This window comes from Rissa tridactyla, chromosome 15 (genome assembly GCF_028500815.1).
Source record: "Rissa tridactyla isolate bRisTri1 chromosome 15, bRisTri1.patW.cur.20221130, whole genome shotgun sequence".
Classification (NCBI taxonomy): Eukaryota; Metazoa; Chordata; class Aves; order Charadriiformes; family Laridae; genus Rissa; species Rissa tridactyla.
In genome coordinates this window covers 8,759,997-8,785,530 of record NC_071480.1, presented here as the reverse complement: position 1 = coordinate 8,785,530, position 25,534 = coordinate 8,759,997, and the positions used below count along the sequence as shown (strand labels likewise).

Genomic DNA, 25,534 nt, shown 5'->3' with positions numbered 1-25,534 from the left:
ATTTACGTGGGAAAACCAACTGTAACTTTGAGAGAGCATCTTTTTATATAAAACTGTTACGGTCCTCATCTCGCACCTAATTAGACATAAATATTAACTGAGAATTTTGCATCTTGAATACAGGATCAGTCTCACTTGTATCTACCACTTAAGCACATCGATACTCATGACAATTTAACACAAGACTGCAAGTCACTAGGGAAAGCAATCGCAATTAGCAGGGAGGAAATTCAAAGGGCATACTGCAAGTTTTGTCGCTTGGCATAAGTTTTCCCATGTCTGAGTTTTATACTGTTTTACGGGGTATGCTTAGTTTTAGGAATCTGTTTAGTATAATGGATGGATGTCGTTGTACTGCAATGCTAAGCCAATCTAGCTGCTGAGATGGTTATGGATGGCATGATTTTCCTCTCTGTTTATTTTCAATGCTGTTTTTATTATTTATACAGTATATTAGTATAAAATATTATACAAGACACCTTTCCAAAACAAAGCCAAACAGAGCTGCTTTCCAAAGCTGGCTGTGACAGATCAGATAAACTTCAGAAAGAAAGAAGTGTTATGTCAGAATATTTATACGAAACAATCTCTTCTTCTCAGGTAATGAGAAACCAATTGCATTGGAAACTCTGCCACGTTTCCCCCTGGGTTCCTGCACTCCCGGGACTGAGGATATTGCCAGCAGAGCTGGCAGGAAGCAGACTCAGAAATCTCTATTTCTGCAAGCTTTCAGTTATACAAACTGTCACAATCTGAATGAATGTCCAGGTCAAAGTCTCTCTGGAGTTTACAAACCAACAATTTCAGCTTTGAGAGTTTCTATTTCCCTGTTGGTTTATACCTAGAAGAAAGGTGGAGGGGAGATGTCCCCATGTTATCTCCCGGACAGAACAGGAATGGGATTTCACTGTTTCCCTGAGCAGAGTTTTTCTGGTGGTACGTGTCGTGCCTCAGGCCTGACCCTTCTGTGGGGTGGCCAGGGGAAGAAAGTGGAGAAATATCTTGATTCATGTCCCGCTGCAGGCAGAGGACAAGTCCTTGTGGTGGGGAAAGGATGAAGAAAGTCCATTGTGTGCCTTTGAGGGGGTCATCGTGTTGGCTTTTGAATCACTGCATGCAACAGGGGAGCTTCGAGAAAGTTCAACACGTTAAATGACACATAGCCAAGACTTGGAAGTCAGGAATAAATGTATCTTGAGAGCACTGGAAAGGCCACGCTGGGCTGCAGACCAAGAGCCACATAAGCCCTTGAGTCTGAGTCATCCCAGGCTGTTAACTATGGTGAAGTTATGGATTCAAAACCAACACGCATTCCTAGAGCTGGGCAGAGGACCTCAGTGGAACCAGATAGCGGCAAAACCCACCCCACTAACTGTGCCTAATGATTGCTCCTTCAGCTATGGCTAGGGATGGGTGTAGCTGGGCCACTGTTGTTAGGTTGTAATTGGTAATGAGGTTTTTATTGGCGAACCAATAATGGGAAATCTCATTCCTCCTCACTAGGAGCAAGAAGCGTTCCTCAGGAAGGCCAAACAGCCCATTGGTTCAGTTTCAGAAAGGCTTATAGCGTGCCCATTGGAACAGATACCCAGACATGGGGCCATATGGGGTTCGTTAATGGTTTTGGGTAAGGTGCCAAGGCTTACGGGGGACTCACCTGAACTCCCAGGATCCCAAAGATTATGAAAAAGGCACAGCAGATGACCACGATGTTCCCAATGGGCTTCAGGGATGACATGAGAGTCTCCACCACCAGCTTCAGTCCTTGGGCTCGACTAATGACTCTGTGGGGGCAAGCACAAAAGCTCTGTTAGTCCCATTCTCGCCCATTTCTGCCTCCTATCAAGATAGAAGACATGGAGAAAGCAGCATTAGGGAATTTTTTAGAATGACAAATAACTCAAAAATCATGATGGAAGAAGCAGTTCTGGAAGACTCACCTGTGAGCTTATGGAGGTGTTTGAGGGAAAGGGGTCTCTGCCTGCACATACAGCTTTGAGTAAAAGAGGAGGAGATGACATATGAGGAACCAGGCCAGAAAAGTCCCTGGAGAAGGACCAAGGAAAGGAAGATGTACAGGCTAGTCCCATATTTTTCAAACTTCAAATGATGGTTTTAATCTAACCCACTACCTATTCTTGATCCGTTTGCTGATCAGCCTCTTCTAGTTACCATTCACTATAATATATTCAAGCTTTGGCATTTCCCTTTTCCTGTCATTCGGTCCAAAGAGCTCTCTAGGGTTCCAGTCTTGATCACACCTTCCCTGGGATCAGCCTCTCGGTTTGGGCCATCCACAAACACACACATTTATGCCTGTAGCCTGTCCAGGACAGCAAAGAGAGGGCCTCCCAGTGTCCGTTCCTGTGCAGATTTAGGCAAGGCTCTTAAATTCCCTGTCTCAGCCTGTGAGCTGTGAGACTCTTACACAGCTGCCTGCACATCTGTAGTGATTATAGGATCACAGAATGTGTTGGGTTGGAAGGGACCTTTAAAGGTCATCTAGTCCAATCCCCTTCAATGACCAGGGACATCTTCAACTGGATCAGGTTGCGCAGAGCCCTGTCCAACCTGACCTGGAATCTTTCCAGGGACGGGGCATCTCTCACCTCTCTGGGCAACCTGTTCCAGTGTTCCACCACCCTCATTGTAAAAAAAAATATAACTCTGTACATGTCCTTATAGCGCTGTTGTGTACGGAGACCTGAGCTACCCCTCAGTACCAACACAGTCTCTGCTCTATACCCACGGTACAACCTCAGCTACTGAACCAGTGGTGAAACTTCACCAGCAGGACCACGGGCATCCAACCTTATTTCTGCAGTTCCTCTCTGTCTGGTACCACAGAGAAATTCATAACAGAGGACTAGATCATATGGGAATGTTGGAGAAGAATAACGTGGACATCATGACTGAAGCAGGTTAAATAAAAAAGAAGAGAGTACTATACTCTCAAGGACAATGCTACAATGAAAGGACAAGGCTTATGTGATGTAGAGAAGCCATTTCACCATGCTGGGCAAGAAGAACAAGGTATTCAGGCTCACAGACCTGAAGGTGGAGAGCTGGGGGACTGAGAAAGGCATCTGAAGAGGTTGCGTGCCTCCCTCCTCTTGATGCCAACTGGAATTCAGCATTTCACTAGTGCTGTAAATCAATTTGTACTGATGCCATAGAAACTGTGCTTTCCCAAGGCAGAAATAGCTGTCTGCTGTGTAAGTTGGAGGGAGGGAAGCACCTGTGTGCTTCTGGGTACCGGCTGGTGACTCCTTTGAACACTTGGCACTCCAAAGTGCCACAAACTTCCCCACCTTCTTGTTTCTGTTTGTCTCTCGCTTTTGCCATGGGAGTCCTCTCACCACCTCTCCCATTTTGCCCCAAGTCTGGCTGCACCACCCAAAGCACAGCTGGAGTTTTGTTGCCTGGAGAGGATCCAGGTTCTCCTCCTCTCTCCCCCTCCCAGGCATGGTGCTCCAGCTGAGGTCGCCATGGACACATCCACATGCCCAACATGCATGGCCTTAGCTGGGACCCTCCCCTGCCCCAGCGCCACCAGGTTCAGCAACCTGCAAAGCTCAGTGCACCGGCACCAGGTCTTTCAGAAATTGTTGGCTTTAAACAGTATCCTGAAAAGCAAAAAATTATTTCCCTTTTTTTCTGGTTAAATATTTACTCGAAATGTCAAGGGTAACTCATCAATTATCATTTAGAAAAAGAAACAGATGGCGGTATATTTATCCACTCCTTTACCAGTAAAACACAAAAGGCAGATGCTGCTATTCCTCACACTGTGTGTCTCTTCCAGGTACCCGCTGTGGCTCCCTATTTCAGACACCTCGGCTTTCCCGATGCTCAAATCTGGGCTATTTTAGGGAATGAGCTGTGGGGTGAGACGGCTCAGGGAGCAGAAGGCTGCTCAAGGCTGAGATGCCCCAGGGGATGGTGTGGACCCCATGTAGCCAGGGCAGCATGGAGACCGGTCGGTGCGGGCTGCCAAAACTGCCCACGTGAATCAGCCCAGGCTGAGGTCGGCACTGGGGCGGCCGTGCTGCTGCCGTCACGTTGTACCTGCACCGATGCCAAGAGCGGAGGCGAGGCCAGCCAGCAGAGGAGGCAGGTTAGCGTGCCCAGCTCAATGAGCCGGCTAGTCCAGCCTAATGGGCAGCGGCCGCAGGGCAAGGGCTCTTCCCACTCCCTCTGAGTGCACAAAGCAAGCATTAGGCTCGACAGTCTGAGGCTGAATCGCTCTTCTGCATCCTCAGATGGCCTGAAGACCTCACCACCCCTCACCTATTGCCCTCACACAGTCCTGGCTGAAATCCTGCAAATGACAAACTAGAGATGGGAAACTGAGGCATGGGAGGACCGCAGGCCATGTTCTTAGAGGTATGCAGGAACCTCATTTCCAAAGATTTTGATGGGAATTAGGTACTTTGGTGATTTAAGGATCGACTTAGGTATTCTGCCCACTGTCACACAGGACGGAATTGAAGTCAGGTCTTCTAAATTGAAGGCCTGTGGTTTAAATTACTAGAGCATCCTTAAATTTTGGGGAACAAGGAAGAAATTTAGTCTCCAGAGTCTAAAGTTGATAATTTTCTCCAACAGTTATTAAGAAAGCCTATTCTAGAAATAATAAAGTGATTTCCCTTGTGAGATACTATTTGGTATCCAGCAGAGAGAGAAAATAGGAGGTTACTCGTCTGACTTCACAAAGTCATGTGTGTTGAGAAAAAAAGGGCTGAAAAACTGCAGCATTTGGCTGCTTTCAGAGTTTTGATCAACCAGGGAATTCCTCAAATGAGAATGCATGAGGGTAAAAGCTGCCACCAGTTTAGCTCCATGCCAGTGCTGTTTCCAGCCCTACAGGGAGAGAAGACTTTGAAAAGATTTTGAAAAATAATAGTTCTTACTAATGAAAACCTTCAGACCTTGGAGCTGCTTCAAACTAAGGGCCTGATCCAGCGTCGAGGCAAGTCTGTGCAAAGACTGCTGCCGCTCTCCTGAGATTCCGATAACTCCCTGAGAAGCGCCAATGAAATCCTCAGCGTTTCCACATTATTAGTGTCAGCTCCAATATGTCAGGATACAGCATCCCCGCACCTCATCAATATTGCCCAAGGTCCTGCTGGTATCAGGCTTGTGAACTCGTATTATCTGACCCACGACTCCTACAGTTTATTACTGAAGGATGCAGCTGATTTGGAGCCCTCTGGAAGTGCCAGAGCCATAGACCAGTCGAGGTCACCCTCGGGACAATTCCAGTCTGCATTAGGCATAATACAAATGAGGAAACTGAAATGAGACTTCTTTTTTTTTTTTTTTTTTTCCCCAGTGTGAAGAAATGTTGATCCTTTGAGTTCCTCCTGGTTCTTCTGGTCTCAGCATTCCCAGTGCTGTAAGACCCCTGGCGTGAGACACTCCAAACACACTGCCAGCTTCACACATCCCAGCTGGATCACATTTACTGACATTAGGCCTGCAAGTCTGATCAGAGCTCTCAGAAGAAGAAGTAGCACTTAGATGAAGCAGCGGATCAACGTTAATGAAGACCTTCCTCCAGAGATTAAAAAAAAAAATTAGCAGAGGTGATAACATGATAGAAGAGAGTCTGAGAAATGACTATTTCATACTGCAATGGTATGAAAAGTGAAAAATTTATCCATCTGCTTTGGAAGTCAAAGCCCAGGCTCTGTAGAGAGTAAAACAGCGCTGAAGTCCATCCACGTTAATTCTGAATACATTTTCAATTTTGATTTCTCTTGTATCTTAAGCTACAACACTTGATCCCAACAACAGCAGGTTGAACGCATTAGGAAGGAATGTTATTGTATAAGCAATCCCTCTACTGGCTGAAACATCAGAGGGTCATGGAAACATCTTTAAATGTCACTCCTTTGTGAATATATTTTTGGAATTCTGGTCATAAAGCTGGGCTCGAATCCTCATGGATTCAATTTGGAGGCTGATAATCAATCATGCAATCAAAAGCCCGTGATTGGCACACAGGCCAGTTTTCTTTAATGCCTGTGCAAAAGGCACAAGCACGCGTGGCTTTGTGTGCTATGGAGAGCAACGGGCCCCTTCCCACAGGAGAAAACAAGAGAGAGAACGAGGGAGGACTTCTGCAAGAAGAGCCCCTTCAGACCAGGAAAAGCCAACGCAGAGATGACGAGGGCTGTCCCTGCCCTCGAGTTGAGAGTGACACACACAGCTGTGACTTGGCTTCTCACCGTCGGTGTCCTCTCCGCAGCCGTGTCCCCAAGTGCCTACGGAAAGGGAGGACAGACGGAGCCGGCTTAGCTCGTCTGTGGTGGGGATGAAGTGTTTGCTTTGGTCTCTGCCCTCTGCTTTCCTGGAAAGGAAAAACTGGCTTGGTCTCCACTGGGGGCTTCACCCGGACACGGGGACTGGAGCCACAGTGCGCAAAGACCTCAGGCCACCTGTCCCAGCTGTCATCCCATGTTGAACCAGTTGGAGATCCCGGGCAGATCCCCGAGCCGCACGGCACAGCCCGCGGCAAAGGTAGAGCGGGCAGCTGCGGGCAGAGGCGTGCTCAGGGCAGCCCAGATGTGCAGCGCAGAGGCAGATGGGCTCCCACATGCGGAGATTATGACTTACTGAAAAGCCCCCACTTCGATGGCTGCTTTTTCATTTCCTACAAATCTAATTACAGGGGAATAGAACTGATTGTGAACATATTTAGGGAACGGGCTTGTTGCTGTCTTTTTACATTTCCTTTGTAGTAGAAAGCAGTATCTTGGCTGAAAACGTTCACACAATCTCTTGAGAAAACATATCAAATGCCAACAGGAATGGAACAGGAATGGAATAGCAATGGAAGAGCCTAAATCCTGCACATGCTCCAGATGGCTGGTCTTCCTCCAGCCTGCAGTTACTCAGGGTTATTCCCCGTAACTGCAGACTACTCATGCACATAGGTGACTGCAGAGAAAAGCTCTAGCAAACAAAGACCCAGGTCTTGGCCAGACAGAGCTATAGATGTAGAAAGCATACAGGGCTTTTAGTAGGTCAGACAGGTGACTCTTGCAGGGCTCAACACAATCCAAGCCTCTTCCCTCTAGGTCTGATTTAACCACACCACCTCAAGAGAGAAAGTTGCCTTCCACAGTTCAGAGATGGGAAATCAATCCTCCTTTTACCCAGAGCTATCCAGATTATTTTGTAGGTTTTCTTAACATGGGTCAAAAATCACCCAAAACAGAACAGCAGAGCAGGTCTACTGAACCAGTAATCTGGTGTTTTCTGCTCCCAGAAACTGCAGTTGACATGGAGATGCTGGGGGACACATGAAGAGAAAAAAGCCTGAATTGGAGTCACACAGGAAGACAGCCTAGTCATATGGTCAGGGAGCTGAACCACACCAATGGCACTTTCTGTCCAGATAAAAATCATTAGAGCAGCTCACGTCCTAAAACTCACCAGGCACAACATACACATAGCCCAATTTAACAGAATATCTTTCATAGCTGTTGAGAATATTTGAAAGATATACGCATAGGCATGGCCAGTGTTATTTAGACTTATTATTCACACAGGGCTAGTAAAACAACATTTTCTGTCAGAAGTAGGGTCCTATTTTTCTGTCCTAAAAGAGAAAATCCTGACTCAAAGCAAACCTTTTATGAAGGAAGCAGCAGTAAGATATGACAAGCACACAAAGATGCTTTGAGCAGGAAGGTTTATTAGCTGCTGCGTAACAAGAGCAGCAACAATGGCATTAAAGAGGGACTGCATTTAGTGTGGAGAGAAACCTTCATGCCTTGGGGTACAGGGAAAAACAGACGCCTGTTTGGAAGAGGCTGGTCCTTGGGCAGGTTCTGGTCAGAGGGGTGCCCACCCCTGGAGCATGGGATACCGTCTGCTGTCAGAGACGGGGGACCAAGTTAGCAGGACAATTGCTTTCATCTTGTCTGGGCAACTTTCAAAATAAATGTCTCTGTAAAATTAATGGGGAACTGGGCGGGGTGGATGGGAAATAAGCTTCTTTGCATTCTAGGTTAAGCAACAGTTTAGTCTCTGCTGCCTTAAAAATGATCTGCCACCTGCTACTAATTTCCTTCTTTGTTACAAAAGCCATTGACTGCCTGAAGGAAAGGGGGAGAAGAAGCTGTTAAGCTGCACTTTACAGAGAGCAAATGAGAACACAAATAGCAGGGGATGTGTGTTTTAATGAGCAAAAGAGGCATTGATCAGTTTACTACTGCACTTGGGGCTGGTCCCAAAACACAGCGAGCGCCCGGAGCTCCTTGCGGCTCTGCAGGACCTGCGGACGCTCATTGTCTGCGCAGCAGCAGGAGGCTGGGCACAACGCTGGCGACAGGCGCCGTGCCCTTCTCTCGCCTGTCCCTTCCCTTGCACGAATGCTGCTGCTTGCAGGAGAGGCTCAGCTCCCCCTTCGGTGCACACACCCCACACTCTTAGGTATTCCGCATCCTCTGCTTACCTTAAGGGTCGCAGCGTCCTCAGCAGTCTCAAAACCCGTAGCATCCCCAGGATTTTCGTGCCGCTGTCTGACACCATGGAGACCAAGATGTCGATGACGGAGATGAGAACCAGCACCCCATCCAGCACATTCCAGCTGCTTTTCAAGTAGGCTTTCTCCCCAAAACACAAGCCTAGTGCCACCACCTGCCCGGACACCAAGTTGCAACAAATTATGACTATCGCATCCAATATGTTTCTTCCAGTTAGCAACCTGCTGAGAATGCATTATTTACAGATACGAGTCTGTGAGTCCATTTGCTTCCCAGTATAGAAGACTAATTAGACAAATTAGCAAGTGTTATGTTGCAAGAATTGTAAAAATACCTCTGCGGAAACATCTCAAATTGTCCCTTATATATTTTCAATGCAGCTAAACCTAGCTGCACAAAACTGTTCCTAACATGCTTAGCTCTGGCATAAAAAGTTTGATAGTGTTTTATTCCTACAGGCTGCTGGAGTAAAGGTTCAGAGTGGCTGACCCAAAGCAATCATTTACAAGCTTTGCAAATAAAGAAACTAGAGAAACTTTCCAAAGAAAGAGCAATTGTTCTGTGAGGTGATTATGAATTACACAAGAGAGATTTACAGCAATGAGTTTCTGAGCCTCCTGCCTCAAATCCGGCAAAATGTTTCAACGTGCTTAAGTCTCTGCCTGCTCAGGAAAGCACATAGCTGCTTAGGTTGTTGAGGACAATTGGTTGTTGAAGACAATGGGACTTACATGCATGGTTGAAGTTAAGCATGTGCTCAAGAGCTTTGCTGAATAGGGAAGGATTGCTGAATTGAAGCATCCCATTGCTCACATAATGGTGTAAATCAAGAGCAACTTCAGTGAAATTGTTCTGATGTAAAACGTGCTCAGAATAAGGCATGTGATGGGTATTTGAATATGATTCAGAAGAGGAAAATATACACCTCGCTCATTGCTAGTAGGGTTTTGTGAGTCCACTATAATAAAATTTCACTAATATAATATAGGCACGCTTATCCTCCAGCTTCATTTACCTTAACTGTCATCTCAGTCAGGAAGATAACTGTAAAGATGTAGTTGGAGAGCGTTAGGAAAATCCGTTCCTATAAAAAAGAAAAAGAGAGACAAGGTTTTATAGCCTGCTCTCCGCAGCTGTACATCTCCCTGTGCATATTTGGGTGGTTGCTAACTGTTCTCCAGCTTCTGTGCTGAAACAAGTCTCGGACCGTTTGCTTGCAAAGAGAGGAAAATCCAAATATTTAGACAATAACCCTCTGCACGCTCAGCACTGCCAGTGCCCGGGTCTGTGTCAGCACCATGGACAGGGGCAGAGCCAGCACCTGCCCCCTAAAATCACCCCATTTGCCCCCAAATCCCCCCCATTTGCCCCCCCCCGCCCCCAAGCAGAAACAGGGAGATCTCCCCTCTTCAGAAGGTGCCTGACAAATCTCTACCTGCCCCTCACCTGCAGACATCACCGCACACTGCAAATATCACTGAGCTCCCAATTCTCCTAGAAATTAAGTCAATATTAGAGTGGGTGTGCTGCAAGGCAAGCAGGACCCACGGGACACCGAAGCGCAGCTGGCATGAGTTGTCACAGCTCCACCGAAGCCAGTGAAGCTCTGGGGGTTTATGCCAGCTGAGACCTGCCCCTGAAAGGTTGATTCACTTGCCCAAAGCCACAGGCTAGTCCTGGGCGTGAAGCCCAACAGTCTCATCTCCCAGTCCCCTGCGCTATCCACCAGACCATGCAGTCCTCACTGCCACCGCTCTGCAATAGCAGCTAGTGATTACAGATGAGACCATGGACCGGTTCCCTATCTGTAGTTAGCAGAAACCTTTCTTTTTAATGATGATCATTAAATAAATTACACTTTTCCCTAATCCCCGAACAATCTCTGATTGCCTGTACCGAGAAATGGACAGCAGAAGGGGGAGGCTGGAGGAAAGATGATGCGTATGCATGTATGCATGTGCGCATACAATTGAACCAGCCCCACTTCTGCTAATAACAATTCTGGATTTATTTCTGCCTCTCCCTACAGAGCAGTCCCGTAAAAGATGCAGATCTCTTGCTCAAAATGAGATGCAATTTAAACAAGACAAAACACCTTGGCAACTCTCTCGCTTGCCAGATCATGATTTACTGAAAGTGACTCAGGAACCACAGAGTAGCTTGTTTCCATACTGGGTCCATAATTAATTAGGTCCTAGACCTGCACTGTGATTGCCTGAGCTGTGATAGGAAACATCTCCGGCCGTTAGCTGACTGCCACACAAAAGACTGCTGTGGAGGGGTAGGCAGTAGGCAGGAGAGAGTGAGCAGGGACCTGCTTGTGGAGCTGGAGATAAAACAGCAATAGCATGGAGGAGAGACTGAGGATATTACATTCCTCTCTGGCAAGCGTGTGGCTATTTTGCAGGATAATCTCCCCGGCCCATGTCGTGCACTCTGCGATGGGGAGCGTGTGTTGGCTAGCAACAGCATCCCCTCTTCCAATGAGCCAGCTGAAACTGGGACAGGGAAAGAGAACTCGCTTGAAGCAGCTAAAAAATCCACAGCTTGGGGAAGCAAAGTACAATTATTTTAAACAACTCAAGCTAAACTAACTCTCTCGGTTTCCAGATGAGAGCTTCATCAGCGCAGGCAGGGCCTGTGCACTCCTCCTGGCTCCCCTGCTCCCTGCCCACCGCTCAGCATCCCCCTTCTCCTCCCTGCTGCTCCCAGAGCGTGGTCTGGCTCAGCTCCAACCTTGGATGGCCCATTTTCGTTCCCTTGGTTATAACCTGATGCTGATGAATCCCTGGCCCCTTTCCTCTCTGCACTCTTCCGATGCCCAGGGACATCCTTCTCCTCTCATACATGAAGTACTGGTTTTTCGTGCTACAGCTCTTTGCTGTGGGCTCCTCTGACTCACGCACATCACCCCATTCCCTTCAGCTCTGTGTAAGCACAGTTTCCTTTGGACCCAGCCTTGGTGAATGGCGATTCTCAGAGGACGCAGCAAGGGGCTCCAAAGAAGCATTTGGGATTTCAAGGGACATTCTCAGGGTGCCCCATTTGGGGAACAGCAGGGTGATTCCCTCCCGCTAGATCAGCTGGCAGGGAGTCCTGCTCTCTTCTTGCAGCTGCGAGTTGGTGCGCCATGACTGCATGATAGCCAAAAGAAAAAAAATGGATTTAGGGGAGGGACCACTGGGCAAACTATTTTGGTAAGGAGGACTACTAGGGAAAGCTTAAAATAGGCACAGAGCAGCCAAGACTCCAGTTTTAAGGTCTTACATTGAAGATCCACAAAAATGAACAGCCTGACACGCCTACATCAACAAAACAGGATTCTATATGATTGCGATATGAGCAGTCTTTTGCACTACATCAGCAAGAGCGCAGCGAATCTCTCAGCCACAATCTATGCTAAAATAAAAGAGCAATAGGGCGATTCTGCCCCTCCGATTGATGGACGTTAGTGCTGTGAGGGTCTGGTTTGAGAAATCCTTACGCAGTCTTTCAAAACAAAATGCTTTGGGGAAATGGCATCACAGTGCATGTATCAATTCAGTTTTTCTTGTGTCACAACAAAGCTGATACACAAAGGGGAGAGCAGAGTATGAAATGAACAGTTTCCCCCATTCCCTTCGCACCACACATACGTGCCCGTGGAGAACAGATGGAAGAAACGAACATTGTGTCGAGAGAGGAAAAGTGTTTGAAGGTTTATCAGCGAAGGAAACCGAGACAGATGTCATGCTTATGTCATGTGTTAAAACCTTGATTGTACTTGCAGAAATGGGATATTCGATATATTGCAGGCCATGAGCTCTGCTCCTGTAGTTTGAAAGGAGGCTGGGTAGGGACCAGGAGAGTTGCTGCACCTAATTCAAAGGATACGCAGGGGGTGTTGCCAGCTTCCCGTTTACAAAAGAGAAAGAAAGTGAGACCAAGTGCACAGCAGTGGGGTCCACGCCACGGGTGTGGGGTCCACACCACGGGTGTTGGCTCCAGCAGGAGCACGGGAAAGAGTTAACCTTGGAAACTCACAGCACTGTGAGGCTCGATTTTGGGTCGTTCCATGGCAATGGTAATGCAGTTCAGGAAAATGATCACCAAGACGATATGATCAAACATCTTGTGTGTGATGATTCTATTGCACATCAGGCGAAATCTGCCGAGAAAGAAGAAAAAAAAAAAAAAAGAGGAGACACAGACTAGCTATTAATGCTCGACTGGTTGGGGAGAAACGCTGCAGCTCGACGCATGTCAGGGGAATCGAGCGCTCCGTTTGCAAAGCAGATGAGCTACAATCTCCCAATCCCCTCCCTGGCAGAGCCGCACGCTGCAGGCAGATCGGGGTATGAATAGAAAAGGATCGGAGCTACAGAATTGGGTTCCAGAACTTCAAGCCCTGGTAATGTTCACAGGGGACTCTGGGTCACTTGAAGTGGAGCTGCTTTCACAACTTGGACACGCAGCCAGGTTCGGATCCGACCCCCTACCTGTTCTGTAGTGCTCAGGTTTAGCTTAAATAAAGGAAGGAATACTCCCAGCAAGCCCGTAAGGGTTGAGCGCACACAGAACAAAGGGACAGAAGCTATTTACTGTGACAGATGGCTGTACACTGACCCAGGATTTATAATACCGTATTACATTTCCCAAAGTCTGTTTCTGAAAATCTCTCTAATCTTTGTATGAATGAACTCGAATGCTGTCCAGGGCCCACCAGCTCAAACACAGGATACCCTCGGTGAGCGTGGGTGCATGTCCAGAGGGACACAGAGGAGAGCACGGAGCCCAGACGGCCCCGGCGCGGCTGGGCTTTGGGAAGTGCAGAGCTGGGGGCCTGCGGGCAAGGAGAGGGTGTTTTCTGAGGGTTGTTGGGAGAGAGTAGACAGAGAAGTCCAGGCGGGTTTAGGAGGTCAAGGAGTGTCCTTTTGCTGTCTTATTAGCGTACACTGGGTGCAAATTCAGATTTATCTCCTTAATGCAGCACCTTTCCCCCCAACGCTCCGTCAAGTGAAAAACTTGCAGAGCGCTGGCATCAATGACAGAGCGAATGACGAACTTGATTAAAGCTCTAGCCATGCCCTGGGCTGCAGGTCTGTACTGGACACTCCTATGCCAGGACTGTGCACACCCTGGAGCAGCCCTCTGTGACCCCGATGTGGTACTGGAGTAGGGGAAGGCCTGGGAGTTTTGGCTCTGACACAGAGAGACCCATATGGGATACATGGGCAGAATGAGCCATCGCAACGAGGGCACCCATGCCCAGGCACCCGTGCCCATGCCCAGCACGCCACCACTGCTCAAGGGCATCCGCCTTACCTTGAGTGAGGGGCGAAGATGTAGATGGACCAGGAGTCTCTCTCTTTGCAGCAGGCAGGGAGACGTGCCCGTACCCACGCCTTGATGCGGTCTCTTTTGCTCTAGGAGGGAAACGTAGAGCAGACCGGGAGGAAAACAAAGAGAGAACTGTTAAAACAGCAAACCCCCAAAAATTCCAAGCAAAGGACCCGGGGCAATTTTTCACTGAAGACACATTTCCAAGTGCTCAGTAAAGCTGAAATAAAATGATGCCCCTGAAAAAGACCCCACTGGGCAGGGGAAAGAGCTCTGGCAACTGGGCAAGGGCTTGGTCTTGCATCTGGCACACAGTTAGCCAAAAGGACCAACACAGTAAATAAAGTCTTTGTCCTAGATGACTGATAACCCGCTCTGATCAGCTTCAGTCCCTCCAGATACTCCTCAGATGCTTGCCTGAATCTTCTAAGATTTTTGGGGTATTTTTGTTGTTTTTTTTTTTTGTTTGGGTTTTTTTTTAATAATATATAATGCTTATGTCAGAGGTTATAAATGGAGTAGAGGGAGGGATGCCTGCTCCTTGCTGGGCCAAGCCCTATGTCTAAGCACCCCTGGAAAGCTGAAGAAACCGTTTGGGGACCTGAGTTTTGGTCCAGGAACACAATGGCGAGCATCTGCCTCTCATTCAGCACAAACAGATTAGACGGGAGATTATAAAGCCAGAAGGGAACATCGTGGCCAGCCTGAGCTTCTGCATGAACACAGGCCATCCGACTCCCGCAAATTAATTCCTACTTGAAAGCCCAGCGTATCCTCGGCCAGGCATACTTATGTTTTAGACCCCCTGCAAGGTCGTTTAAGGCCAGAAGGGCAGATTGTAAAAGCCTTGGCCAACAAGCCAACGAAAGACATGAAAAAGTGGACCCTGAGGGGAAGCCTCGTCCTGGCTGGAACAGCCTCTGGATTAGTCTTGTCGCCTCCTCGTCTGTAGGTCTCCGAGGGGAGGTCAGGATCTTTAATCCAATTGGCATCGCAGCGCAAGCATCTTGAGCAGCGGCAACCAGCAGGAGCCAGATGAACCTCTCGCCCACCACGCTGGGGCTTTCCCAGCCCTTCCAAAGCGAAGCACCAGAAGATCAATCCACAGATGGGTGCGTGCAACGTCACCGCGGAGCTTTGCATTTACAGATCAACAAAAACAAATCCTCGCTCTTCCATTAGCGTTATTTCCCTGCTACCGCCAGGGCTTGGCTGGGCACACACGTGGCCGCCCGGGCTCTTTGAAGCTTTCTTCTGCAGATGTTCAGAGCCGTGAGGATGCAGAGGGGTGCGAAGCACAGCGCAGGAATTGCTGCTCACACCCCGGGAGCGACAGGGCCCCGGGGCTGAGCCACTTTTATTTATTTCACCCTAAAAACAACAGGGCCGGGGGGGGGGGAATTCATTCGGAGCCAAACTGTTAGCAATTGGAGGTACTGCGGGCTGTAAAAATGGGATTTGTTAGGGTAATTGAGCGGAATGGAGGAAGTCCTTTCTGTTCCTACATGCACTCAGCCAGGGGTCTCATTAGCGATGGGTAATAGCCAGTGTAGCGTCCATTTTAATGAAAGCGCTTGGTGACAACCTGAACCCTTCAGAAAATGAAAACCACCTCGTGAAAATAACAAGAAAAGTTTGAATCACCACAAAAAAAAAGCTCGATCTTTCTACCCCTTCCCTTTCTAGGCAAGCACAGACCACGCCACGGCACACCAGTAGGTTTTGGCCACGTCTTGGCTGTTTTCACATCCCTTTTCCAACCCCAGGCAAGGAATCAGAACTGCTCCCTTCCCTCTAAACTGTATTTAATAGAGCATGCATCCTTGGGGTTGTGTTATCCCTTCGAGCAGCCTAGTTAGTTTAATTATCCATAGATTTAACAAAGGTAAATAAATGGATAAAAAATCAGGTGTCTGCTCAAAGTTGCGGTGAGAAGAGCGATTGTTACCCCAGCCTCTGGACATGGAGTAATAGCTGTGACTTGGTCCAGTTCATTTTGCGAGCTGGAAGGTTTCCACAAGTATCTATTATTCAAAGCAGTTCTGGTATTTATCATGGGGATTTGTAGTGAATGGTAATGCGTCAGCAGCACAGAATGCTTCTTTATATTCCTTTTGTCCAATTTTAATGCAAAAGATATTTTGGGGTCTGGCTAATTGTTGCAGCTTGCAGTTCATGGGCTAAATCAGATAACAAAGGCAAAAAGTGATCTTCCGTCATGTCGCTCTATTCAGCGTGTTCGAGTAAGGGCGAGCACCAGGGCTCGGCCGGGGCTGCAGCCCGGCGGCTCTCTACGGGGCCAAGTACATCCGCAGAAATCTCAAGTCAAAGGACTCGCTCCAGATTTCCCCCCGTGGAACAGCGCAGTTCACTTAATTTGAGCCAAATGTAAGATATTTGTGAAATAAAAACCCGAGCGTTTCCAGCCTAAGTCCCATCAAATGCTTTCTCTGCGAGGTCCAGACACGCATCAACTGCTTACAATCAGGCTGATTGCAGCTTAAGCCTGCATTATGTTCAAAGCGATATATCAATTATGTGGTTTAAATCATATCTATTTGTTCATAAAACACACCTGGACAGGATGAATAAAGATGCGGGGCTGGGGGTGGGGGGGAAGAAGAAAACTCCTCTTTAGTTCAGTCGCCGGCGATTTACACAAAAATCTCCCTGGGTACGACCACCGAAACTCCCCCCGCCGGGATGCAGGCTGGGGCCAGGACACGGTGCGATGCCGGGGCTGCCTTCACTCCCATCCCACAGCAAGGAGAGCTGCTGAGAAATAGCTGCTTTTTTAGGACTTTCAGATATTAATGTAGTTCTGAGGGCAGGATGAAAGGCAGTTGGCATTAAAAAGATGACTGATGCGCTCCTTGGAGTAAGGGAGAGGCTTAGATTTATAAAAGATTTATTATAAGGACGGGGTGGGGTGGGGGGGGAAGCTGAAAAACGCTCTATGAGCGGCAGCGGACCCCCAGGCAAGCTGGAAGCTGCACAGAGGCGCTCGGGACCTGATGATTTAATATAAATATGCAGCGGGGGCAGGCTGAGAGGGCTCGGGGGGCGGCTGGACCGCACGCCACAGAACGAAAAGTGCAACAGGCGACAGGGAAAGGAGCTGCCATTGCAAGGAGGATTTTGTCCCCTGGGAGGAGGGGACGCATTTGGTTGCAGATTTCAATATTTGCCTCACTTTCTGCTCTGAGCACTCAGCAAATTTGGGTCGAAAAGCATCCAAAAATGCAGCAGATGCGAACAACAAAGACCTCGCAGCACATCCCCGATGTCGGTCCCAGCCACGTGAGCCCAACCAGGCAGCAGACCGCGCTCCCCGCGAAGTTCCTCCTTGTCTGCAGTCGTGCAATGAAGAACAGTTTTCAGTCCCCTCATTTTATACTTACTGGGGAGAAGAGCTATCAGGGGCCTGATTCCGGCCCCTCGGAGGGATGTAAATCCAGAATAAACTCATTGAAGGCAGTGGAGCGGCACTAATATAACGGGAGCCTGGGAGATCCAAACGAAGCCTTTGCACTTCCTTTTATTTCTGCGCAGAGGCAATCAAAACCAGCCAGCAAGGAGAGATGTGAAGCTTTGTTGCAGAAGGGCATATTTAGGATTACTTTGATCTGAGTAACAGTCGAGTTCTTTTCTTCTTTTGTTGGCGGGGGAGTTTTGAATTTTATTTTTTCCATTTAAAAAATAATTACTTTTTTTTTTGCCCCCTGACTTTGTCAAGGCTAATTTAGGGGCAGAACATCCCCCCCCGAACGTCAGGAGGGAATCACAAAGGGAAGCTCCGCAACCTGGGGGCTCATTTCGCTAATCTAAGCAATATTTTCCAATCCGTCTGGTTTAGTGATTTGCAGCGAAGACACATTTCGGAGCACGGGGAAAGGCACCAGCCAGCTGCGGATGTCCCAGTTGCAGCTCTACCATGCGTTTATTCATTTACCCTATTTTGCCTATTCTTTCCCCAGGATTTTGCTTCTGACCATTCCATGGGAGAGGACTGAGGCACCTTTGGTCTAACCCTACGTGGCCAGATCTCGGCACACAGAAGGCGATCTTCGGTTTATGCTAAAAAACAGATGCCGTAATAAAGATTAAAACCGTGCATCTTATTGAACAGCCTATCGTCAGCGCTGGCCGGGGCTGCGGGGCTGGGTGGGATGGGAGAGGAGGGACGTGTCCCGTCACACGGTGTCCAGGGCAAGGGGAGCCGCTGGCTTCTGACCTTGTGGGGGGAAAGGAAGGGACCTGCGAGATGCCTGGACCAGGTGAGCTGGAAAAAAAGCAGCAGATGTTGGAGCGTGAAAAAAAAAAAAAATAAAAAAAAATCCCTAGCTAGCAATAAAGAGCATGGTCGCTTGATCACTTTTAATAGCGCTTTTTTCCAAAAATAATTACTGCTCCTTTTCTTAAAAATTCAATTTATTTTATGGAGGTTAAAAACCAGGTTAAGACAATCAGTAAAAATCCCAGGCTGAGGATCCATGCTGGAGATGTAATGGGATAATGGCTTTTTTTAAAGGCGATTCACAGCTGAGTGACTCCATTCTGCCAGCACTTTCTCTCTCCTCCTGTTCCTTCTCGGGAGTCACCGCTGCCTTTCGCATCCCTTCACATGCTCCAAATTCCATTTTCATACAACAAACTCAGTGAAATACAGTAAAATCATGTCCACGAGCTGCAGCTTTCGTGTTCCCGGTACCACCCTGGTTACCATCACGTGGCTCTACCCAAAACCCATCCACTTCACCACCAGAAAGAGTGGGGATGACACATCAGACCATCACATTTTTAAGCCTGAGAACAAGGTAAAGGGAAACAAAGAGGTAATCTGGGAAGAGCAGAAAACACCCCATCCCCACCCCCAAACTGTCCTGGGAACATCCCGATGGGACAGTCTCCACGGTGTCCTGCCACCAGCTCAAGCCCCTTTCTGCCAGCCATGCAAAAAATCTTGGAAAAACAACCAGATTCCTTTTATTCCCTTAAAATACAAACATCCACATGGAAAAAAAGCCAGGGACCCTTGTCCCTTCCCTGTGCTCGCAGCCCTTTTAGCTAATGTTTCCTAAATGGCACTTTTCAGGCCTGTGAAAGAGAGATGCTTATTGGACTAATGCCTCTTCATATGGAAATTAATGCAAAGCCTTTGAAATTACCACCATCTCTAGGGGACTCATGCTGCCATGGAAATGGGGGGCCAAACCCTGCCCCTTCTTCGCCTGTTGATGTCAACAGAAATTGTCTGCTGCTGTACGCGGGGGCAAAAAGCTGAAAAATGGTTGGAGAGCAGGGAAAGCTGCGTGGTTTTTTTTTTAAAAAAAAAAGAACAGAAAACCAGAAAAGCTTATACTTTCATGAGATAGCCTTTTCTTTGCACCTTTTAGTGGAACCTGGGAGGTTTTGGCTTGATCCCTCCATCATGAACTGTGCTAAAATACTTAATATGACGCCAACCCCACTTCTGGTGGCATCCACAGCCCAAGGACCTTCCAGTGCTCTTCTGGGTGACTCTCAGTCTGGTCTGGTGGTGAGACTACTCCCTGCAACAGGCCATTGCTTCCCACCCACTTGTGCTCTCCAGGGACAGGCACAGGCACAAGCATCGCTTTGACACGGAAAAAAGCCCCAGATGAGTGCTTGGCGTTTCCTTACCATGTTGCCTTCATCATCATCATCGCAGTCCTGTCGGGGGTCATCCAGGTGGAGCTGGTGCAGAAGCAGACCTGGAGAAGTCTTCCCGTTGCAGTCCTGGTGCTCGGAGGCGGTGGTCCGGCTGCTGTGCATGCTGCTGGTCCGGTACAGGGAAGGCACCTGCAGGGTATCCTGGAGGTCGAAGGAGCCTTTTGTTTCCAGTGACTCCATGCGATGAGGCAAAGAGCCGTTGAAGCTGCCGGCCCGGCTGGAGTGCTCTTCATCCGAACTCTCCCCTTCCTCCGAGCTCTCCTTCCCCTCTCCGGAGAGGAGGGATCTGCGCTCGCCGCTCTGCCCCCGACGCTTGAGGCTGGGGGCCCGGCCGATGCTGTTCCAGCTGGAGCGGCGGCTGTTCCAACTGCTGCCGGCGCTCCAGGGGCTGTGCGGGGAGCTGCGGGCGCTTGGCTGTGGGAAGGACAGGGAGAGCATTAGCCCTGTGCCACCTGCCCCATGCCGGGCTGCTGCCATGCCAGCTGGGGCAGATGCACGGACAGACAGACCCGTAAACCCAACGGACACCCGCTGAGCATCCGCAGGAGGAGGTGACGTGAGTACCGGGGACTTGAGCTCGTAAGCAGTGGGGTCCATGGAGACGCCGCTGGCCCGGCGGGACTCGTAGCCCTGCGCTGCATCTCCGAACATGGCGCTCTTGGGCATGGGCATTGGCGTGGCAGCAGTGTGGATGATGAGCGGCGGGGTCAGGCTCTTCTTCAGCTCCGGGTGGTCGCTCAGGGCCATCACTGGAAGACACACAGCGTGTTTTTGGTGTCACACTTCAAGGGGCACATCTACAACCTGCTCCCGGGCAGGCAAAGCAGCTGGGCAAGGGCGGCTCTCCTCCAACCACTAGGAAGATAGGGGCCAACAAGCCCTTCTGGAGAGCCGAGAGCCTGTCCTTCAGCCTGGCAGGGGAGCAGGGGGATGTAAATCAGGAATGGGTGCCAATGGGAGAGGAGAGCAGATGGAGACTGTCATCAGCTGCCCTCAACCCTCCAATGAACACCTGCCAGATCCAACCCTGAGAACTTCCTTGCCCGTGCTGGGCTCCCTCCATCCTCCTTCCCCATGGCTCCTCCGCTTGTGCCCATGCAGAGACACCCCAAAAGCCCAGACCTCAGGCTCAGCAGGGAGATTACGGCCCAAATACCATCATCTCTCCCCGTTTGCATCCCAGGATCCCACCCCATGCCGCAAGACTGCTGCAGTGTCAAGCGTGTCACAGCTTGGACTACATCATTCTCTCTAGGAGGGCTTTTTCCTTCGGGACACATTGTTTTCACAGAAAAGCGGGGTTTCTGTGGAAGGGCCTGTCCTCCCGGGGCTGTTACTCACAGGCTGGATTTGACAAGTTTTTCTTGAGTCCTCCCTCCTCTTCCAGGCTGCGGGGGAAGAGATCCCCCTCGGAATCGGACTTGGAAGCATCACCCTGGAGCAAAACAGAGAGCTTCAGCAAGGAGGATGACGGGCCGCGGAGCACGGACACCCCCTCTGAGAAAACGGATTCCCATTTCCAACACCACACCTACGGATCCACTGAATTTCGTACCACGATGCAACATCACCTTTCACAAAATGACGCATGCACATATTTATACCACAGACTAATTAACCTCCTACCAGGAGGACAGACTGCTTCTGGCTCCAAACGCGGTCCCAGAAAGGGATCAGAAAAAAACAAACCATTGCTTAATTTTTCCTTGTAGAATTGCATACTGGGCAGATATTAGGGAAGGACGGATATCTGATGAGCAATTTTGGGACAAAAATTGGACCTACTCATCTCTCTTTATACGCTATGGCTTAAAACTCTCTGTGTGTGGTTCTTTCTAGTGATGCTTCGACGAAGCAATCCAGGGTTCAGAAGGGGCACAAGGGACTTTCCAGGGCCGCTAAGGGGCACGTGTGGATGGACGCCCCACCAGCGCAGAAGAAGGTCCGGGTGGCAGAACCTGATAGCGACTGCCCTGGGTGGCTGTTCCCCTCCCAGCTGAGACACACAACAGAAGTTTGGGGCATTTACGCTGTATCGTTTGGGGGATTTAAATTCCGCTGTATCATTTCGAACGCCGGGGGTTGAGCGAGAGCTGCCCACTTTGACACGGGCCCATCCTCAGGAGAAGAGAGAAGAGGTTTACCATTGCTGCAGCGTGGTGCCCAGGCTCTTGCTCGGTCTTGCGGCACGGACCCGCTTAGGGACATCCCTGCGCATCCCACTGATTCTGTCCATTGGCACTGCAGAAAGGCGCTTAGGGTGTGGTATAGTCAGGATACACCCGACGGGCAATGGTGCTCGCCAGAACGATGCCCATCCAAAAGAGGAGGAGTCACGGCTGAAACCACTGCTCTGGCAAAGGCCACCAAGCCCCGTCACGATGTACATGGGGAGGGAGGAGAGGTTGGGAGAGAGGGAGGATGCTGGGATGAAAGAAGCCAAGCAGATCCTCACTTCAGCTGGGAGAGACCAGGAGCCCCAGAAAACCCCCACCAAGGCTAAGCTGCGTCCCCAGGAGCCCGGGCCAGCGCAGCGGAGGTTTGGTGCTCGGGTACCTGTTGGTTGTAAAAACCCAGAGGGACCCCTGCATGGGATGGGAGGAAGAGATGGCACCCCACACAAAGTGCCCTGCGCTTCTTTGTTCAGCAAAACCCCAGAGGGATGAGCCCTGATAGCCCCCCCACAGGGTCACTAAACAGTTAAGCGTTTTTTTCCAGGCAGACTGGACGCTCTCAGACACATTTTTAAGGCAAAAGAGCGTGTGATGTGAAGTGTTGGCTCAAAACGTCCCCTCCTGAGGATCCAGGACTTCTGTGCTATTCAGGGAAGCTCATCCTGTAGGATGCAGACTTGGGAAGGTCAGGGATGCACCTTGCAAGGGGGAGCAGTAAAGTCAGGCTAGCCTGAACTTCCCTGGAGTCAAAACCGTGTCTCTGTACGAAGAGGGGCTCCAGCTGGCTCCAGGTACGCTCCCCGCGGAGGCTCCGGGCTCAGCCCAATGGCGGGCCTGCCAGGAATTACTCATCCTCCCTAATGGGTTATTAAAAAGGAATAAATAACGGGAAGAATTTTATGTGATTTGTATTCCTGGAGTGCTCTTTAACAGCCCAAAGGAAAGTTTTAGGGTGCACGACGAGACGTGTGCCGAGATGGAAAAGCAGAGCTACGCGGGGACTTCCCACCCCCCTCCCCAGCACCAAACCCCACGGCTGGAGGGCAGAAAGCAGCCCCTCTGAAACACCACGTGCCAGACTCAGTGCGGTGCAGGCAAGCATCTCGCAGCCGGGGCCGCTGCCCATTACCTGTTCTTGCACTCCCAGTTTGCCTTTCTGGATAGAAAAGGGGTTATGAGAGAACAGGGAGTTAAAATCCTTTTGGGAAACGAGGGTACGGCAAGACGGACCAGACTGTGCAACGGCTAAACCAGCCTGTACCGAAGGGGACTGACACACTGGGATATGATGGGAAAGGGCTTTTGTGCTGAAGGAAAAGCCAGACTTCTCAGAAAGGACAGAAAGGGAAGGGAGTGGTAAAGAGAAAGATGAGGTTGGCAGAAGAGTAAGGTTTGGAGTGTGCTGCGCTTCGGAGATCTGCGGCTTCCTCGGACTTGAACGGGACCATTTCACATCCTGACCCGCGCTGCAACGCGGCATCTCGCCGGAGATCCCAGCATCCCGGCCAGCCTTTCTGGGACACGCCACAGCGCAGCTGCCACCGTCCTGCTGAGCACGGGGCTCCCCCCACACGTGTCCACAAACAGGCTTGATTCCAGGTCCCTTCGCTCCCGGGCACCCTCCTCCGCTTGCGTGAGGGAGGCAGCACTTGGCAGGCGTGCCCAGCAGTCACCATCACTGTTCGCATCCCTAGGGATGTCCCGGGATGTGACCGCGCTGCGGAGGAGCTGCGACAGCCCCGTGGGGAGCCCTCCCTGGGGCAGGCGTCCAGAAAGGGGTCGGCGAGAGCCGGGGGCTGGAGCCACATCAGCCGCCCTGAAGCACCCACCTTAATTTACCTGGCTGCCCCAGAGAAGGAAGGGACTTAAAATCAAGGCTGACTCGACAATGAGGACGACAAAAAAGAAAGGAAAAAAAAAGAAAAAAAAAGAAACAAACCCCCAAACACCCAAACAAACCCCCAAAAGAACGACAGCTACTACAATGAGAACAGCACCACAGTGTGTGACCAGGCACCACGAGAGAGACAACCACGGCGGGCGGTGGGACGTGCTGTGTACGTACCCCCGACGAGTCGACAGGCAGCTGAATACAGCTTAACTGCCCACTCGCATCTTCTCGCTTGGAGATCTCCTGAAGGAGAAACGGGGGGAGGGAAGTCGGGGGGAGGGGAGGAAGGGGAAGGAGGGGTTCAATTTTCACAGTTTCAACAGCAGGACTGAATGGGGAACAAAAAAAAAAAGAAAAAAACAAAACCAAACACAGGAGAAAAGGCAGGGAAGGAGAGAGGAGGGGAGAAGGGCAGCGTGCGGCCGCCGTGGAGACCCGGGCTGTGGCACCGACTCCGCTCGGCACAGGGAGGGGGTGGAAGATCTCAGATGGAGCGATGCCCTTCGAAGGGACCAGCCTTACCTTTAAATTAAGTGTTTCAAACGGAGCTTGCTTCAGCTCCTAAGTGATAATTGCGCTAATGAAACACCAGCTAATTACTGAAAATATGATTATTATTTTTTATTTTTTTTTGCAGCTGCATAATAGGATCTTTATTTATTACGCCTTCATTAGGCAGCAATGGAAGCTTTTAACGAGTGTTTGATTAACACAATATCAGCCCTCTTACAGCCAGGTGAAATGTCGAATTTAAGGAAAGCCACCGGAACCTGCCGCGAGTTGGTCCCTCCTCGCCCCCGTCAGTGGGGATGCCCAGTGAAACCAGTGGGGTGCCCAAACGCGGCAGGGGGGCACAGCCCCATCCTGGGGGGCTTTGCCACACCAGTGGCCCCAGCACCTCTTCACAGCACCAGAAGTCAGTCTTTCCCTACCCATTTGGCATGCACACGCCCTTTCGGACCTCGCTGACTTTCCCCTTCCTCAGGGGTGGCTCTTCCAACGCTCCTTGGCACGTTTTGGCAGCGTGGCCGTGCCTGGTCCCATCCCGCGGGAGGTTACACCCTGCTGCAGGAGGGCACAGGTTGTCCCACCATCTTCATTTCTTGCCCTACAGGGCAACTGATCTTTCCTCCAGTTACTACACGGGATGCAAAACTCATCCCACTCCAGGCTGGGATGAAGAGTTTAAGAAAGACTGATCGGCTTTGGGATCTGGATGGGCCAACAGTGTCTTGCTAGCCATGTAATGGACACTTAATTTAAAGTCTTTGGTTGTAAACGGAGAGAGACATGGAAAAGTCATTGAAAGAGAACAACATGGAAACACTTTTCCTTCACAAGGAAAATCCCAATGAAACCAACAGGAATGCAAAAGGTAAGGGATGCAAGAAAAACACCATCCAAAAGCCCTACTGTGGGAGAAGGGACCATTCGCTCTGGTTGAAGCACAGAAGTCAAAGCCCGTATTTCTCCGAGGATGCTACACCCAGAGAGCAGGAATGTCCTCCTGCAGGGGAAAGGATGGAGGTGCCGGAGGAGGGTCCTGGGGTGCCAGGGAGGGAGGGGGGCACAAAGGAGGGGATGGAACAAACCCACAAGGGAGGACAGCCAGGGACAAGGAGCCACGAAACCGGGGGGATTACCAATGGAAGAATATGCTTTGGAGATAATATTATCAGGAATTCCCTCGGGAGAGGAGCTTTATGCCTGACAAAGAGGAGTCATTGCTTGCTTCAGAGAGAAGTCCCCAGGGCAGGGCTCCGCGAGGTCAGGCAGCAATTTCAAATTAGCAGCTCGATCAAACGGAGTCCCCTCTCACCTTCCCCGCACCAACGCCAGGCTCCACTTAAATCGGAGAGCGTACAGTCAAAAATAACCACGTTGCACAAAGTCCTGCGTGCGTCTCTTGCAAGAGACAAGCGGGTTACCAAAAAAAAAGAAAGGAGTGGGGAAAAAAA

The 25,534-nt window shown here is 49.9% G+C and overlaps 1 protein-coding gene across 3 annotated transcripts in view; it reads right to left on the bottom strand.

Annotated features, from left to right (window-relative positions):
• CACNA1G (calcium voltage-gated channel subunit alpha1 G) overlaps window positions 1-25,534 on the bottom strand; it is a 153,967-nt gene that overhangs the window by 38,882 nt on the left and 89,551 nt on the right. For 2 of the 3 annotated variants that reach the window (XM_054221876.1, XM_054221877.1), the window contains exons 15-22: window positions 20,853-20,946; window positions 20,076-20,260; window positions 19,482-19,925; window positions 13,803-13,903; window positions 12,522-12,645; window positions 9,514-9,582; window positions 8,468-8,652; window positions 1,658-1,784 (exon numbers count right to left, since the gene is read on the bottom strand). In XM_054221876.1, coding sequence (XP_054077851.1) covers window positions 1,658-1,784; window positions 8,468-8,652; window positions 9,514-9,582; window positions 12,522-12,645; window positions 13,803-13,903; window positions 19,482-19,925; window positions 20,076-20,260; window positions 20,853-20,946 — 1,329 coding nt within the window. Of the gene's footprint in view, window positions 1-1,657; window positions 1,785-8,467; window positions 8,653-9,513; window positions 9,583-12,521; window positions 12,646-13,802; window positions 13,904-19,481; window positions 20,261-20,852; window positions 20,947-25,534 lie in introns of all 3 variants that reach the window. The other variant, XM_054221875.1, reaches the window with a different exon arrangement.